General features: G+C 43.8%; 1 protein-coding gene across 1 annotated transcript in view; it reads left to right on the top strand.

Moving 5' to 3' along the window:
• LRIG1 (leucine-rich repeats and immunoglobulin-like domains 1) overlaps positions 1–16,059 on the top strand; it is a 153,399-nt gene that overhangs the window by 116,530 nt on the left and 20,810 nt on the right. Inside the window, exons 8-11 of the mRNA XM_015418010.1 lie at positions 1,546–1,689; positions 3,970–4,050; positions 13,169–13,240; positions 15,697–15,768. Coding sequence (XP_015273496.1) covers positions 1,546–1,689; positions 3,970–4,050; positions 13,169–13,240; positions 15,697–15,768 — 369 coding nt within the window. The remainder of the gene's footprint in view (positions 1–1,545; positions 1,690–3,969; positions 4,051–13,168; positions 13,241–15,696; positions 15,769–16,059) is intronic.

The following is a 16,059-nucleotide window of genomic DNA, read 5'->3' as shown; positions in this document are numbered from 1 at the left end:
TCCAGAGGTCTCTTAGGTGCACCACCATCCCCTTTGCTTACACTTCCAAAAGCAAGACAGCTTGCCAAGGAAATGACACTTCTAGGACTTAAAATATACGTCTGTTTTAACTTAGGCTTTGGCTTAAGCAGCTAACTTTTCCTGTGCACCTAGACATTATTATTTTTTGTTGTTTCAAGGTAGGCAACACAAGAGCCAAACCTATAAGAAAACTAAAAACCTCTGGATGTGGACAAAAATTATGTATTGCTTCTTCTGTTGTACCCTCTAATATTACCCATAGATTATATGGAGTCTTTCGTTTTTAAAAAAAACCTTTCTCCTGTCTGTTTTGTGTGAGAAGATGTTGCTCAAAGGCTTTCAAAATGTGAGGCAAGCTTTTCTGGGAAGCACAGACAGTTGCTAGGGGAGGTCCAGCATTTACCTTGACTCTCCTGTTGTCACTTGTGAGTGGGCCAGATGGCAGAATGCCAGTTTAGCTCACAAATTCTCTCACACACAATACAATGATAGAGACTGTTGTTCCCCAACCCACTGGTTGGCTGCCGGCGCTGGGAACTTCTGAGGCAAGTCATTGGACAGGGAAGGCTTCTGTTTGTCTCTTTTGTTGTGTGGAGCCTTGAGAGACCTTGATTTCATTTTCTGTGTTCACTCTGGTACACTCTGAGGTCCCAAGGCTAGTTTGCAAGCAATTCTGTCTCTGCAGTTAACCTGATTTGGGTTGAGCCACAAGCTGGAAGGGAAACTTTCTGGAAAAGAAACCCCATCTATCCCATTCTGAGCTTCTTGGAGTGTGAGATACAAATATAATAGCAAAGTAAAATGCACCTCTCTTATTCGCCTAAGGTTTACTTTCCTAGGAGTAAGCACTGTTCAGTAACATGCAACTTACTTCTGACTAGACCTGTTTAGGAGTGCTCCTTAGTTTGGTGTAGTGGTTAAGTGCGTGGACTCTAATCTGGGAGAACCGGGTTTGATTCCCCACTCCTCCACTTGCACCTGCTGGATGACCTTGGGCAAGCCATAGTTCTGGCACAGCCGTTCTTGAAAAAGAGCAGTTTCTGTCAGAGTTCTCTCAGCCCCACCTACCTCACAGGGTGTCTGTTGTGGGGAGGGGAAGGGAAAGGAGTTTGTATAAATCCAATCTCCTCCTCCTCCTTTTCGCACAGTAAAAGGATGGGGCATGTTTATTTATTCATTTATTGTGTTCATTTATTTAGAGATTTGAACTCCGCTTTTCTCCCCAGTGGGGAACTAAAGCAGCTCAGCACATGGTTGTCCTCTGCTCCATTTTATCCTCACAGCAACCCTGTGAGGTGGGTTAGGCTGAAAGATTGTGACTGGCCAAAGGTATGCATCCATGGCAGAGCAAGGGTATTTTGAACCTGGGTCCCTGGGATCCTAATTCCACATGCTCACCGCTGCACTGTACTGATAGACATTCTAGACAGAATATAGATGCCGAGAGGCAACAGAGAACGGTTAGTGGGTGTGAATGAAACTGCCCTCTACTATAATTGGGTTTTTTGTTCTTTTTGTTCTCAGGTCGCTATCATTTAACAACCTAACCCGGCTGGATGAAGGGAGCCTGGGTGACTTGGGTGGGCTGCAGATCCTACACCTCAGCCACAACTCCATCAGCCACATCGCCGAGGGAGCGTTCAAGGGACTGAAAAGCCTGCGAATTCTGTATGTGTTTTGGATTCCCCCCCCCTTTTGGGATGGCCAGAGGGGGGGCCCTTAGGAAAGCAAAAGCGGTTGTTCCTTCCCTAAGACACAAAACCAAATATATGAACATGGCTGACCTTTGTTGCAACGTATGCGTGGCTGAGGATTCTCCTGCTGCCTTCTGTGCAGCCAAGATGGGGTCCTGTTCAGGTTTTTCCCATACTTAGTATCATGACTCTACAGACAGTATTCTACTACTGGGCTTGATGCTGCCATTTGTTTTCAGTTGGGATGTATGGGAACTCGTAACACGGCTTGTTCCTTCTTTCCCACAATTTATCTTGGCTTTTAATGCCTCAGGATTATGCATGCACGATTATTAATCTTCCAGTGTCATAAAATCTGTAGTGCCAGTTTTCCAGCAATGCTTTTGCATCCTGGCCAGAAATCATGTGATGGATAAGTAAAAAAGAGCCAGTTAAACACACTCAGTGTTTCTTCCCTTCCCTTTCTTCCTAACCCTGTTAAGGCTTAGTTTAATTGAACTTCCCTCCTTAGTTACCACACCGGGCAGTCATTTATTCCTTTTATTGAAGGAAGAGAGGAAACACTTTTATGTTCCCTAGCCTTTCCCAGAGCCACCTTTCGATCCCCATGCGCCCCTTTGAGAAAGGCCCTTCTCCTAGGCAGCTGGCACAGAAAAAAGGACTCAGGACTTTCCCAAACCCCAGAAGGGTGTTTGGATTGCAGCTAATTCTGATCTTCTTTTGTGTCCTGTGCCCGGAGAGGAGGGGAAGGGTGGGAGAGCGAGCTCTAATTGAATCAAGAGCAAGGCCCATTGGGTCCTGCACCTGGTGAAAAAGAGCTGGGCATGCTTTAATTACGACCTATTGTTGGCGAGCCTTTGGTGGGTGTGAAAGTGCTGAAATGCGAAGCTATTCAAATAGAGGTCAGGCCTGGGGACCTCACAGCAGAATGATTAACAAGGCAGTAGGCATTCAGGGCCAGCCAGCCAGAAAGAATAGGAAATTGGCAACAGGGGCTGGGAGAAAAGCAAACTGAATGCAAAGAAAGCTGGACCAGAATGCTGAATCCCCAGACTTTTCTGTGTGAAAGTCTTCTCTCTCTCTCCCCCCCCCCATTGTTTTAAACGGCATTTTGGCTTCTTTGGGGGGGGAAACCTAGCATAGCAACAAGTCATGCTCTTTTCCCTCTTCTTTTATGGAAGATACAGTGTAAAGAACAATTAACAAAAAGGTGGCTACAGAACTCTCACATACTCAGTACGTTCTCTCAGAGCATCCGAAGCTGGTTTGGGGGGGTGGGGTGGGACAGCCTGACTAGAGACCATAAGAACATAAGAGACGCCAATGTTGGATCAGGCCAAAGGCCCATCCAGTCCAAACTCTGTGTCATACAGTGACCAGAAATACCAGTGCCATCAGGAGGTCCACCAGTGGGGCCAGGACATTAGAAGTCCTCCCACTGTTGACCCCCCCCCCCCGCCAAGCACCAAGAAGACAGACCAGTAAACTTTGGTTTTGTAACTCCTTGAAAGACAGAAGTTTTGCCTAATGGCAGATGTAGAAAATGGGGAGGATATGTCACTGAGCTAAAAAAGCAGCACCTGTATCACACGCAGAGTCAGTAGTCAGATACATGCGACTCAAAGAAATTAAAGTCTACCAGTACCCCTGCTGAGCTGTGACCCTGGCCTCTCAGCCTGTTCTCATTTAAAGACTCTTCTCCCTCCCCTTCCCCCCTCCCTGCTTCACCATAACCTATTGTATTGATTACATTATTTTGTTGACTTTTGACCGCACACAGATCTTTCCAACAGCCACATCTGCATTTTCTGGAATGTGAGCCTTGTGCTTTGGGGGAAAAACTATTGTGGCTTAATTTTTCACTTCCCAGTTTTGGTCTAATTTGGAATACATCTCCCCTCCCCCTAATTCCTTCATTGCTCTGAAATAGCAAGAATGGGAGAATGGATTGGCCACTGGAAGGGAGAAAAAACAGAAAATCCACTTCAAACTTTTAAAGGATCAGATAGGAAAAAGGCATCACTCTGGAAGCTTTCGTGAGAGAAAACAATCTGGAAGAGGCTAGTTCAAGTCAATGAGAGTAAATTGCCTCTGATTTCCCCGAAAGTATCGGCCCTTTCTGATTTTTTTTTTTAAAAAAAAGCTTTAAGGAGGCCTTTGATGAACTTGTCCTAAAGATCGCCCTTTGGATCTTTTAATGTTGAGCTTGCAAACCAGGAAACTGATTGTGAGCTTTCTTCTGTCTTCTCTCCAGGGACCTGAACCATAATGAGATTTCAGGCACAGTAGAAGACACCAGTGGGGCTTTTACAGGTCTGGAAAACCTAAGCAAGCTGTGAGTATCAAAAATACAGGTTGATCTATCTATCAGTCTGCCTGTTCGTCTATTGTCATTTTGCTTAAATTGTATTTGATAGGTATAAAAAGAGGCATATCTTATCCTGTAAATTTCAAATAATGAATTAGTTACCAAAAAAGGCATTCTCCATTTGAGGTTTTAGCAAATTGATAATTAAATGATACTGAAGCATGTTCAATGAATGCCAGTAAACATGACTGAGATTTCTGCACTGCAGAAAGTTTATTATGAATCACTTATGTTCACATGCTCCTTTTACCAGTAATGCAGCATCTTATGTTTTTGGAGGCAACTCTTATTTACTTGTTTCTCACAGTTTGGGACAGTTCAAAAGTCTTATGTGAAGCAACCTCTTGTAGAGATAAAAAGGAAACTGAGTGTGTTTAGAAAATAATGTATCTCAATAATATTGTGTGTGTGCACATACACAGACCAAAACTGCACCAGGCATTCAGAACTCTTTTTTAAATCAAAGCACCAGTTAGAAGATATTTGTTCTGTTTGCAGCATGGAAATACTGGGGATAACAGAGACTCAATTTTACAAAACCAGTTGGTGAGCCCCAGGCATAGAATTCCTAGTGCAAACATGCCTTGCTTCTATTTGTACTGTTTTGCAGCAGGGGAACTCTGAAGGCTGAGAAATAAATGCCTTTGTAAAACCAGCCAGTAAATCTGTGCTAGGGAATTGTAAGAACAAACACAGGCCTTTCTTTTCAGCTGTCTTAGTTCCATTTTACAGCACTTAAGGTTGTATTCAGACATTACAAAGAAATCTCAGTTAGTGATGGAAACTCCACTCCCCCAATACTGCGGTTTGTGTGCTCCATTCTCTCATGTGTGATGCAGAGACTGAAGACTTTCTGGTTTGTAGCAAATGCCAGCATGTTGTGACATTTAAATTGGGTAAAGCTGTTTGTTCTTATGCATTCACACTCAGGATTTTAAACCACGATTGAACCAAAATGAAAATAATGGCTACCAGTCAAAGGGCTGAAATAGCAACAGATCTGTAAAATACCTGATAGCTGGAGTCTCTAGTTCTGGAGTTGTAGGAACAGTTCTATATAGTCTAGTTAAAAGCAGATGGTAGAAGTTGGTTTCCAGAATCTTTGCAAAGATGAGCAAGAGTTAAGTCCAGTAACACCTTAAAAGTCCGACATGATTTCCAAGGTATAAGCTTTTGAGAATCAAAACTCCCTTTGGCAGATACAAGAAGAAGGCAGTTTTCACTCTCAAAACTTATACCCTGGAAATCTCATTGGTCTTCAAGATGCTACTGGGCTGGAATCTTGCTCTTCCATTAGAGACCAACATGGCTACCCACCTGACACATTGAAAAGGTGGACCAAGATGATTGTAAGGCAAGAGGTTATACAAGATGAGATCATGCCTCTAGGGGAAATTTGCTGAAGCCAGGTGACAAAAATGCAAGAAAACTTTGGCAGATTAGGCAGTAGCTAGGGGTTAAGCAGAATGCAGGAATTGGCAAGTGCAGGACATCTGGATTTTGGGAACATGACAAACCATGGGGCAACTCATAAAGGAGCTCTCACAACTGTTGACCACACTCCCTGCAGTCACTTCCTGTTACAGGAAACCTATCAGAGGAGCCCATAGGTGGGAGCTCTTGGCAAGAAATAGTTCACTCCACACACATCCTAGGTCAGGGCTGGAAGGAAAAATTCAGTGTAGCACCCCTTGATACTGTACAGCCATTTTGACCCCCTGCTCCATTTTGCCTCTCCTACAAGGGGCTGGGATGGACTTTCAACTATGAAATCATTAGGCCTCTGTCAAGAAGTTGCTAAGCAACCACACAAGGCTCCAGAATCTTCTTACTAGGAAGGCAGTTCCTCTCCCTTGCCTCTCCCCCGAGAAAAAACAGATAGCCATGTCAGTGAACAACAACTAATCCCCCTTCTCTCCTGCCCCCCCCCTTTAGTGCAGAGATTGGCACCAAATTTTGCAAGTGGGGCACCAAAGTGTCAACTACTGGGGTGAGCTCAGATCAAGTCTGTACCAGAAAGCTCATTCTGCTTAATCAACAACTGCACCTGGTGTAGTTAAATACCCACACATCTCACGTGTGATTTTGATCACGGTTTATTTTAGTTCATATTTTTTTGATTATTGCCATTTTTTCACCCCACACAACTTTACAACCTTTCATTAAAAAGCCATTTTTAAAAAAACAAACACTGACCTCCATATGGTAAACATTGATTCTCCTCAAGCCGGGATCCTGTGTTTAAGCTGTCAAACAGCAGGCGTTTAAATGCATTAGCATAAAGTGTGTATGTGGGGGGGGGAGGGGCAGGAGAAGCGGACACTTAGGAGGAAACCTTCAAATGAATTAATAATTACCTCAGCGCTTTGGAGATTGCTTTGAAAGCTGCTCCCTTTTTGATCTGTTGTGGATAAACTTGTGAAAGGGCCAAGCGGTGAGGGCTGCATTGCCTTGTTCAGCATATTGAAGGTGTTAAACTGGGAGAAAGGGGCCAGGCCAAGCCACTAGACTTCTCTGAATTATAGATGAGGCTCTCCACTCCGGCAAAAGCAGGCCTAAATTAAAACAATGCTTCCAACGAGGGATCAGGAGGAAAAAAACCCCCCACTACTCAGCATGGCTGGAGTCACTAGAGATACTAGTCCCTAACCCACCCCTGACCCCCTAATTATTCAGACCATTAAATTTAACTCTCTTTGCTCCCCCCTCCCCACTAGCTCATTTAGGCTTGATTTAAACGTGATGTTGGTGAGGCAAAAGAATTCACCTGCGTAGCTGCTTTACATGGGTGGCAGCTCAGTTTAAGCAAGATGCCTTGCAAGTGCAGACTTCTACAGGGAAAGTGCTCCCCCGCCCACACGTCATGTTTTAAATGAGGCCCTGATTTAGAGCAGAAAAGTGGGGGAGACATGGGGGAACTTTTCCAGCAGGTGCAAAGCTTGAGAGGAGTGGGAAATGACATCTCTCTAATGAAAGGAAACGCACATTGGGCAGGTGCGCTTATATGGTCCTGCAGTCTCCGTTGTGAACTTGGGGCTCCCACTGGTTTTCCTTTGACGGTGGATCAGGTTTATGTCTTCCAGGAGAGCAAACAGGCTGTCTTTATGGAACCACTGACATATCTTTTCTCTAGCGCCAGAATTCTTTTTCAAGGAAGCCATTGGCTTTTGTTTAGTAGTTTACTCATTGGAACAGAGTTTCTGTCAAGGAAAGCATTGTCGCTGTGAAAGAATTACGAGACTATTATGATGAGGATTCTATATTGTTGGCCTGTCTTCAAAACACATGAGGGGAGGAAGGGATGGGAGGACTGACAGTGTAGCACATCTCTGAAACATAGTGTAAGTTATTGCAGCTGCTGCCTTGCATCTCAGCTAATTTCCTGACATTGCTTCACCATCTGCTTCTCAGTACAGAGGTCTCTGTACAGCTGGGCAGCAGGATCTAAGGAACTGTTTTCTCAAAGGTAATTCCAACTAACTTAAGGGACACCGACCCCAGGAGGCTCCTCATGTGCTGTGGTCATCGGATAGAGCCCTGATTCAAGGGGCTGAGATATGTGGCTGGCACAAAGAATAGAGCCTTTTTTTTTGTTTTTACCTTTTTGGAACTCTCTTCCTCAAGAGGCTCAAAGGGTCTGCTTGGTTCCCCCACCACCCGCAAAAAAGGTGAAAATCAGTGCAACATAATACTTCTTCCCTCGAGACACTCAGTTAAATAACAGATGAATGAACCGAAACACACGCACAGCAAGGAAAATGATCTCAGTGTATTTCCTCCAGGTGGAGCTGGGGATTGGAAACACAGGATAAGGAAGCAAGGTCCAAAAACTCAGCCCAGCTGAGAGAAGACCTAATATGCGATTTGTACTCATAAAGAGGAAGGGGAGTCTGAGAAACCCATGATGTCACGGAGCCCCTTTTCTTTTTTGATCCGCCATCACATATTTATTTTACTTAAAACATTTTATACTGTTTTTCCACTGAAACAATGGGTCCCCCAGGCAGTGAACAATCGAAGAGCATTAAAACAACCTTCTAAAATACATGTATAAAAACAGAACACATAAATGGGATGGATGGTCAGTGCGGGAATGCCAAGTGAAGCAAAAAATCTTCATCCACTGTAATTGGAGGACAGATGAACCACCCTGAAAGGGAATTTTGTGGAGAAGGCCCTTTCTCGGGTTGCCACCTGTCTAGCCTCAGATGGTGAGGGCATTCAACCTGAAGATGACTGTAGTGGCTGAGTAAGATTATATGGGAATAGGCGGCCTTGAAGATATTCTAGACCTAAGTTTGTTCAGGGCTTTAAAAGTCAAATATCAGCATCTCGAATTAGGCCCAGAAACAAATTGGGAGCCATTTTTTTTGCTTAGGCAGCATGAGTGGGCAGGCCATTTAGTGGGTCTGTTTTCCTTTAGCCCCAAGAATCAGGTATTGTGTGTGCCTTTTTAGGGGTGGGGGAGAGAGGAAAGATGGAATAGCCAGTAGACAGAAGAGACTGTAGCCATGAAGACTGAGAAAACAGCCCTACTATGCAGGAAGGACTATTCTGACTACATTGCAACGAAATACAAGTACAGCTGAGTAATCACACGGCTCATTCTATATGCACCATCTCCCTGCTGCATTTTGGGTTTGAATTTGATCTGACAATTAGTTTGGAGAACTAAAGAAATACAGTTGAAGACAAGTTTATTTCTCCCTCCCACACTTGAGGGGAGGGGGCAGAACTCTGCCGTGCAGCCCATAATGGTAGAACCACCAGTGGAGGAGCTCCTGGAAATTCTCAGCCAAGGTGCTAAGAAGTCCCTTGTCAGAAAGTTGGCTTTCTCACAGATCTACATTTCCCATTCTCACAAGTCTACGGTTCCCAGTGTTCCTTTGAGGAAAACACTGACAATTAAATCAATTTTTAGATTTAAAGTGCAGACATGACCTAACTTCATCACAGTGCAACTGTGGAATTAAAACGAACAGTGGAACCCTGACCTATGATGATTTAGACCAGGGATTCCCAAACATCTTTGCCAAGCTCCCACTGCTTCACTACTTCAGAAGTTCAAGCTCCGACGAGCTCTTCTCCTCCTGGTCCGTTTTCTTTCTTGCTGCATTTGTTTTTACCCTCTGGGTAAAATTCTGAAATTATATGTGAATTTAATAGTCGATTACATATAATACACAGATCTGTCTTGGAAAACAGACATGTGAACTGTAGAAACTGTACATTATTTACCTCAGTGTTTTCTGTTTTGGATTAGAACAAGAAACAGCTCTGAGGCGCAAGCCTAGACAAGGCCCTTGTTGGTTTATGCGGGATAGTTGGTTTATGCAGCCAAGGTGCAGTTTCCTGCAGAATACATGAGTTTGCCAACTCCTCATCTGATTCAGTAGGTTTAATTGGGTGTGCCTGAGAACAAAAGTTTCCAGGAAAGGAAGATCTGAAAGTCACACCGTGTGTTCTTGGTGGAAGTGGTTACACGTGCGGGTTACTTAAGGAATCGCCTGTGATAATTTTTTACTGTTATAATCTGTTTCGGCAGCTATTCCCAGCTCTCAAAACTGGCAAAATATGCGTCTCCCACATTACCATAATTACTTTGTCATGAATGCACTTTGCAAAACATGTCACGTCATTTTATGTAGGTAGACCTCGTTGCTGATCTAGACACAGGCAGAGTCTGTTTCTGGTTAGTTGCATTGGTTTGACTGACACTCTGTGCCATTTTCTGTTTCTGTAAGAACCGCTTTCAATAATGGTTTATTTGTTAAAAAATGGCATATATTGGGGTCTCAATCTTGTAAAACAAGTTCTCATTCATGTCTGTTATATTCTTGTTTTCTGAGCTTTGCCAAATGTGCAGTTTTACTTAATCTGCATAATGCTTCTTATATCTTTTTAGACCCTTACAAATATAATTATCTTTAGTCTACTGAATGAGACTAGCAAAAGAGAGCACCTTACCTTAAAAAGTATGCATCCCTAGCTTTGCAGTGGCTCAGTGGTAAAACATCTGCGTTGTATACAGAAGGTTCCTGAATACAGAAGGTACCTGAAAGGATCAGGTAGTAGGTGATATAAAAGACCTCTACTGGAGAGTCACTACCATTCAGAGTAGATAACATATTATGTGCTAAACCAGTGATTTGACTTAGTGTAGGGTGATTTTATGTGCGTTGTCAGTGAACCTCTCTTACTTGCATGAGAAGTCCCACCCCAGCCCTTACTGCCAGTCCCATTGCACCAGTCCGTAATTGAGGCACACGGTGGAGAGCCGTTCCAACCCAGCCACTCTCACATTTTCTTGGCCTGCTGTAATCTTAACTTTTGTGGCTATTCATGGAAGTGAGTTAGTGAAACATTCCTGTGTAATGAAAATGGTAGTAGTATGAAAACGGACAGTAGCCTCAATTAAAGAATTAAAATATAAGATCCTGGAAATAGCGGAAATGGACAGAGTAAATATGGAATTAAAATATAGACCGGAAGAAAAATATTGGGGAAAATGGGGAGAAATATACAGCTGGTTGAAGATAAAGAAGATAGAAATTAATGGGAGATAGGCTAGCAATAATAGATTTAAGATGGAAGTACAAATGCACTGCTGGTGTAAAACTTAAAATAGATATTGTGAGACATATTAAATATTCAATATATTGTTTGACATATTATGTTGATGGAAAATGTGAATGTGATATTTATCTTGGTTAACATCAATATGTCGTTGGAGATTGTTAAGCGGTGTAAAATAATGGTAAGAAAATCCAATAAAAATATTTATAAAAAAAAGAAAATGGACAGTAGCATTCTAGGAGCCATCATATGTCATCTTTCTGAATTAATTTATTCCAGAAGTTTAGCTTTCTCTGTCAGTCAGGGAACAGGGCAGGTTACATCACGTTGAGAAAAAAACTCTTGAAAGAAGGTAAAGCTACAGGATAAAACCTGCCAAACCAGAAGACATACGTGACATGTGTCAGGTGCCCCCAACATAACATAGTCACACATGACTTCTGGGAACTAACGTTCCCAAGTGCTCTGGGGCCTGAATCAGCCCAGGAGCATGGCACAGGAGAGGAAGGGCCTTCAGCCTTCCCTCCTGTGCTGTTTTTTCTGTGCCAAAATGGCCACCAGTGGAGGGGCCCTGTTTGTTCCAATGTGAGACTCCACTTGCTCTTGTCATTGCAGGTGGAGTTCTGTAGCAAGATAAATAGTGCCTCCCCGTGACCATATCGACTTAGAAAACAGTACAAGAGGGAAGGCTGAAACCAGAGAGTCAGTTCGGTGTAGTGGTTAGGAGCGCAGACTCTAATCTAGAGAACGAGGTTTGATTCCCCCACTCCTCCACATGCAGCTGCTGGTGTGGCCTTGGGCAAGCCACAGTTGTCTCAGAGCTCTCTCAGCCCCACATACCTCACAGGGTATCTGTTGTGGGGAGAGGAAGAGAAGGAGATTGTAAGCCGCTCTGAGGTTCTGAGTGAAGGACGGGGTATAAATCCAGTTTCCTCCTTCTCCCCACCCCCGGCCCGGTATCCCTGAGCTGATTCACGTCCAGGAACACTGAGGGCTGCTATTTCCCCAGAGTCATGTGTGCAACTGCCATTTGGGTTGTGGCCTCCCAACCTGATGCATGTCACGTATATCTTCTAGTCTGGCCCTTAGACCCCAGCAGTTAAAAACCAGCAAAATAGAGAGATTTTGGCAGCATTTTCCAGTTGTGGTTCTTTGTTTTCCTGACTGTTCAAACTAGACTCATCTAATATAACAGAAGGGTAGAAACGAGTGCAGTACTTCATTTTGGAATGTAATATTGTTCCAGTATTTCATGTTTCATTTAAAAGTACATGTTTTATTTAAAAGTACATAAAAATACATGCCATGGCTTGTGAAATCCTACCATTTTGGAGATACGATTCTGAACTTTAGAACTTGGCAATACCAAGGCTTTTCACTCAGGTTGACTCAGAAAGGAATTGCACATTTACTGTTGAAACGAAAAATGGCTCCCCCCCCCCCCCCCCAAAAAAAAATCAGGTACAGATTTCCATTTTGGTTCTGTCATGTGTTCAAGGAGGTGCTTTGGGGAAGTAATTTCTCACCTTCTTATAATGAACGACTTAGTGAATATAAACTGGAAGAATTCTGTACCTTGTAAAATCCATGGGGACAGAATCAGGATGAGTAGCCATGTTTGTCTGTAGCAGTGGAAAAGAGCGAGAATCCAGTAGCACTTTTTAAAGACTAACAAAAATTGTGGCGCAGTGACTCATGAAAGCTCATACCCTGCCACAAATTTTGTTTGTCTTTAAGATGCCGCTGGACTCTTGTTCTTTCATAAAATTCATATTCAGCTGACAAAAAAGTTACCGAATTTTTTAAATTAAATGCTTAATTGCAGTATAGTGTTCTTGCACAATAATGTGAATTTGTTTGCAATGGATTTGACTAACACAGGATGCAAGGGATAGCGGTAGGCAGCAGGCATTGCTATAAAACGTAAATTTAATGCATATGTGTATATATTTTAAATTTGGAAGTTTCTGAAGAGAGAGACACATTAACAGTTTCTACAGGAGGTTCTCAAGTGGATTTTGTTCCTTCTGTGATAACGGGGTCCGGAAATTTGCTTACTGGATTATCTAGAAACTTCCAGAGTCTGTATCATTGGCAAGCCATTTTTTACCAACTGGGAAACGATCAGGAGTTTAGTGTGTTGAGGCGATGGTCCAGAGTCTCATTTAAATTGTGTTCTCTCTGATAACCAAAGGTCAACCCATATACTGAATCCCCTTCCCTGGTAACCAAAGCAAACCTCCATTTCTTAATGCAGTACAGCATGTCTTGTGTAAAGTTATCATCACCATTAAGTTCTAATAAAGATAAAAGTATTTAATTTCAGGGGACGGGGGAAAGCATGCATACTTCAGCTTCCTTAATCTCCACAGGTCGTATTTCCAGTGCCTTACTTGGGGATGTTTCATCAGATACAGCCACGCTAATTGGGGTCTTTTCATTGCTGTTTCCCCCCCCCCCTTCTTTTTCTTTCACTGCTTATCTGGTGCGGGGTGTTTGGAAACTGCAGGACTCTGTTTGGAAACAAGATCAAGTCTGTGGCCAAGGAGGCGTTCTCAGGCTTGGAGGCCCTGGAACACCTGTGAGTAACCCACAATGCTTTGCAGGTTTGAAGTGAAGTGGCTGGGTGGGAGAGGGGAAGCCGGCCAGAAGTGGCTGCCGGAGAGGCCTGCTAGCAATTTAATAGCATCTTTGTAAGCTGAGAAGCCAGTCCATTTGTGAGAGCCAGCTGCTTCCTTCTCATTACAAGTCAGCTTCAACTTTGGCTTTTTTTTTCCACCAGGAAGAAAGTTATAGAACACATGGCCAGTTTGCATGCTTTTAATTTTTTTTTTTTTTGCAATGTACAATGGATTACATCTCATTTATTCATGCAGAGCCACAAGTAGTGTTTTGGTCCACGGGGAGACCGGCATCCTGCCCTTCACTCCCACACTCTGTGCGGCTCTCCCCAGTGTTCATGTGTCCTTTGCTTTCTCCCTCCTCTCCACCGGAGCCTAAAAGGGCTGTGAGTGGAAGAGGAGGAGGGGAGAGCAGGTCCATCACCATAGCAGCAGTAGTCGTAGCAGAACAAGCAGTAAGGCTACCATCCATAGACTCATAGAGTTGGAAGGAACCTCCAGGGTCATCTAGTCCAACCCCCTGCACAAGGCAGGAAATCCACAAATACCTCCTCCCACCCCCCCAGTGACCTCTGTTTCTTGCCCAGAAGATGACAAAAAACCTCCAGGATCTGCAGCCAAACTGGCCTGGAGAAGAATTGCTTCCGGACCCCAAAGTGGCAATCAGCATTTCCCTGGACATGTTCTATCACTTCTCTCCATGTGCTTGAAATAGGCTCAGAATTGGGCAAGCGGAACTGGCCCTGGGAGAATGCCATGGCCTTTTCATCACCATCTTGTCTGCAAAGCACACAATGGATGCTTGTGCTGCTGTTTGATAAGGAACATTAATTATGCTGCTGTTTGATAAGAAGCAGCCACGTAATCCTTTCCAGCTTCCCCGTGTTTCCCTCCAATCAGGATCCTGAGTGACTTTCAGTGCAGATTGAGGAAGGGGCCTCCTGCATGCATGGGGACCCGGCACCCGTGGTGGGCTAGATTAGACCTTTGGTGTTTACGTGATGCTTGTATGTAGTGCAGCAGGCATTGTATTTCGCTACACTGCTTGCCTCCCGTAGGTGCTTCTGGGAATTAATTCTAGCTGAGGAGCACACGCTAGAGATCTAATGCTGAAAGAATTCGTCATTCATACCGAGCCAGGTTCCTGCTTACAGGTTCTTCCTGAAAATTCCAGCTGAAGGAAATACCAGGGATAGTGGGTTGGATCCAGTGCAAGATTTCCATCTGCACTAGAGCTTTCGTGGAAGCAGAAAGGCATGGGGGGAAAGGCCGTGGTAGCCGCTTGTGCTCAGTCAGACTTGTAGTATCCCACTTGCAGTTCTGCTTGTACAACCAAATTCTGGGCACTATAATATATTGTAAGGAAAACACTGTTCAATATTTTACAGAAGCGGAACTCTACTAAGTCTGTTTCCGCTTGTGCATCACTGGATCCAAAGCAAAGTTTACTAAATGTGTTCCCCCAACTGAAAACTTTTCAGAAGATAGGAAACCATGTTCCTGGGAGTTCTGGTCTTTCTAGTTGTGGGACGTGTAGCTTCCTCCATTAGCTTCATGCTGATGCCTTCTCAAAGAGAGCTGTTGGGTTTTTTTCCCCACCTTCTTTGGAAACCTCAAAATGGCTTTTATGTGGACCCAGGCAGTCAACACCTGCTTAGGTTTACTAGGCCATTCATTCTAAAACTTCAAGAAACCTTTCTGAATGCGATTTTTTAATACACTGGATTGGAATGAACAGTGCCTCCCCCTCCCCCCAGTATACATTCCCTTCTTAAAGATCCATGCCCTGAGAATCCAATGGAACTACTTCATCTTGAAAGAGTCAAGTCCAGGAGGGAGTTCGTTACCGATGATCTCAGGCAGGCTGGATTTTTGCAGAATGCTTCCGGAGCCTGTTGGGGATTGACCAGGTTTATTCAAACATAATTGCACTTCATTGTCACTATAACAATAATGGCACAAAAAAATCAATGCAGTTGATTTAAATCCACCCAGAGCATCTTTGGGGTTTGTGTGTGTTGCTTAGAGACACGAAAGACGCTTTGCTTTATAAATATTTAACATGAATAGTTTCCAAAACAAACAGCGTCAACTGGTTTTCAGAGAATTCCTGCCTTTTGTTACTTACTTCTGTTTCCGTAGTTGACACCTAAGCAGGATTATTCAGGGAACGCAGCCCATTGTGCAGTACACATATGTGTGAGCTTTAGGGTACAGGCTTTGAAAGGTGGTGGTGATGATCACATACGGGAACACCTACCACATGTCATGAAATCAGTTTGTTCGATGAATAACTGGCTTTGTGATGAGGCACGTTCCCTGATTAGTAGGTGCATGCATACGCATTATAATCAGATGTGAAGCCATACATGTTTTCAAGAAATTAAACTGACCCAAACGTTTCTTCCCTTTGCAGGAATCTTGGAGATAATGCAGTGAGGTCTGTTCAAGCAGACGCATTTGCCAAACTGAAGAGCCTGAAGGAGCTGTAAGTCACTGGGACTGTTGTGGGCTGTCCTGAAACTTTTGTGTGTCGCTGTGGCACTTCCTTGCCCCAGCGACTGTTCTGACCCTCCTCTGCCCTGCCCCCAACCCCATTCCCCAGTGTTGCTGCTCTGCGCTTGCTACCCTTGTGGAGTTATTTTTACACTACAGCAGATGTCCCAGACTCATCTCACAGTCTGTAATGGGTGAAATTGGATCGTCTCAGCAGCTTCTTTCATTGGCCTGCATCTGTGCCCTTATCCATCTCCGTTCAGGGAATCCAGACTCCCATTCT

The sequence above is a fragment of the Gekko japonicus genome, unplaced genomic scaffold (assembly GCF_001447785.1).
Source record: "Gekko japonicus isolate JY-2015 unplaced genomic scaffold, Gekko_japonicus_V1.1 scaffold1240, whole genome shotgun sequence".
NCBI classification, from domain to species: Eukaryota; Metazoa; Chordata; class Lepidosauria; order Squamata; family Gekkonidae; genus Gekko; species Gekko japonicus.
Note: the sequence above shows the minus strand (reverse complement) of the source record. Positions and strands in the feature narration are given on the sequence as shown.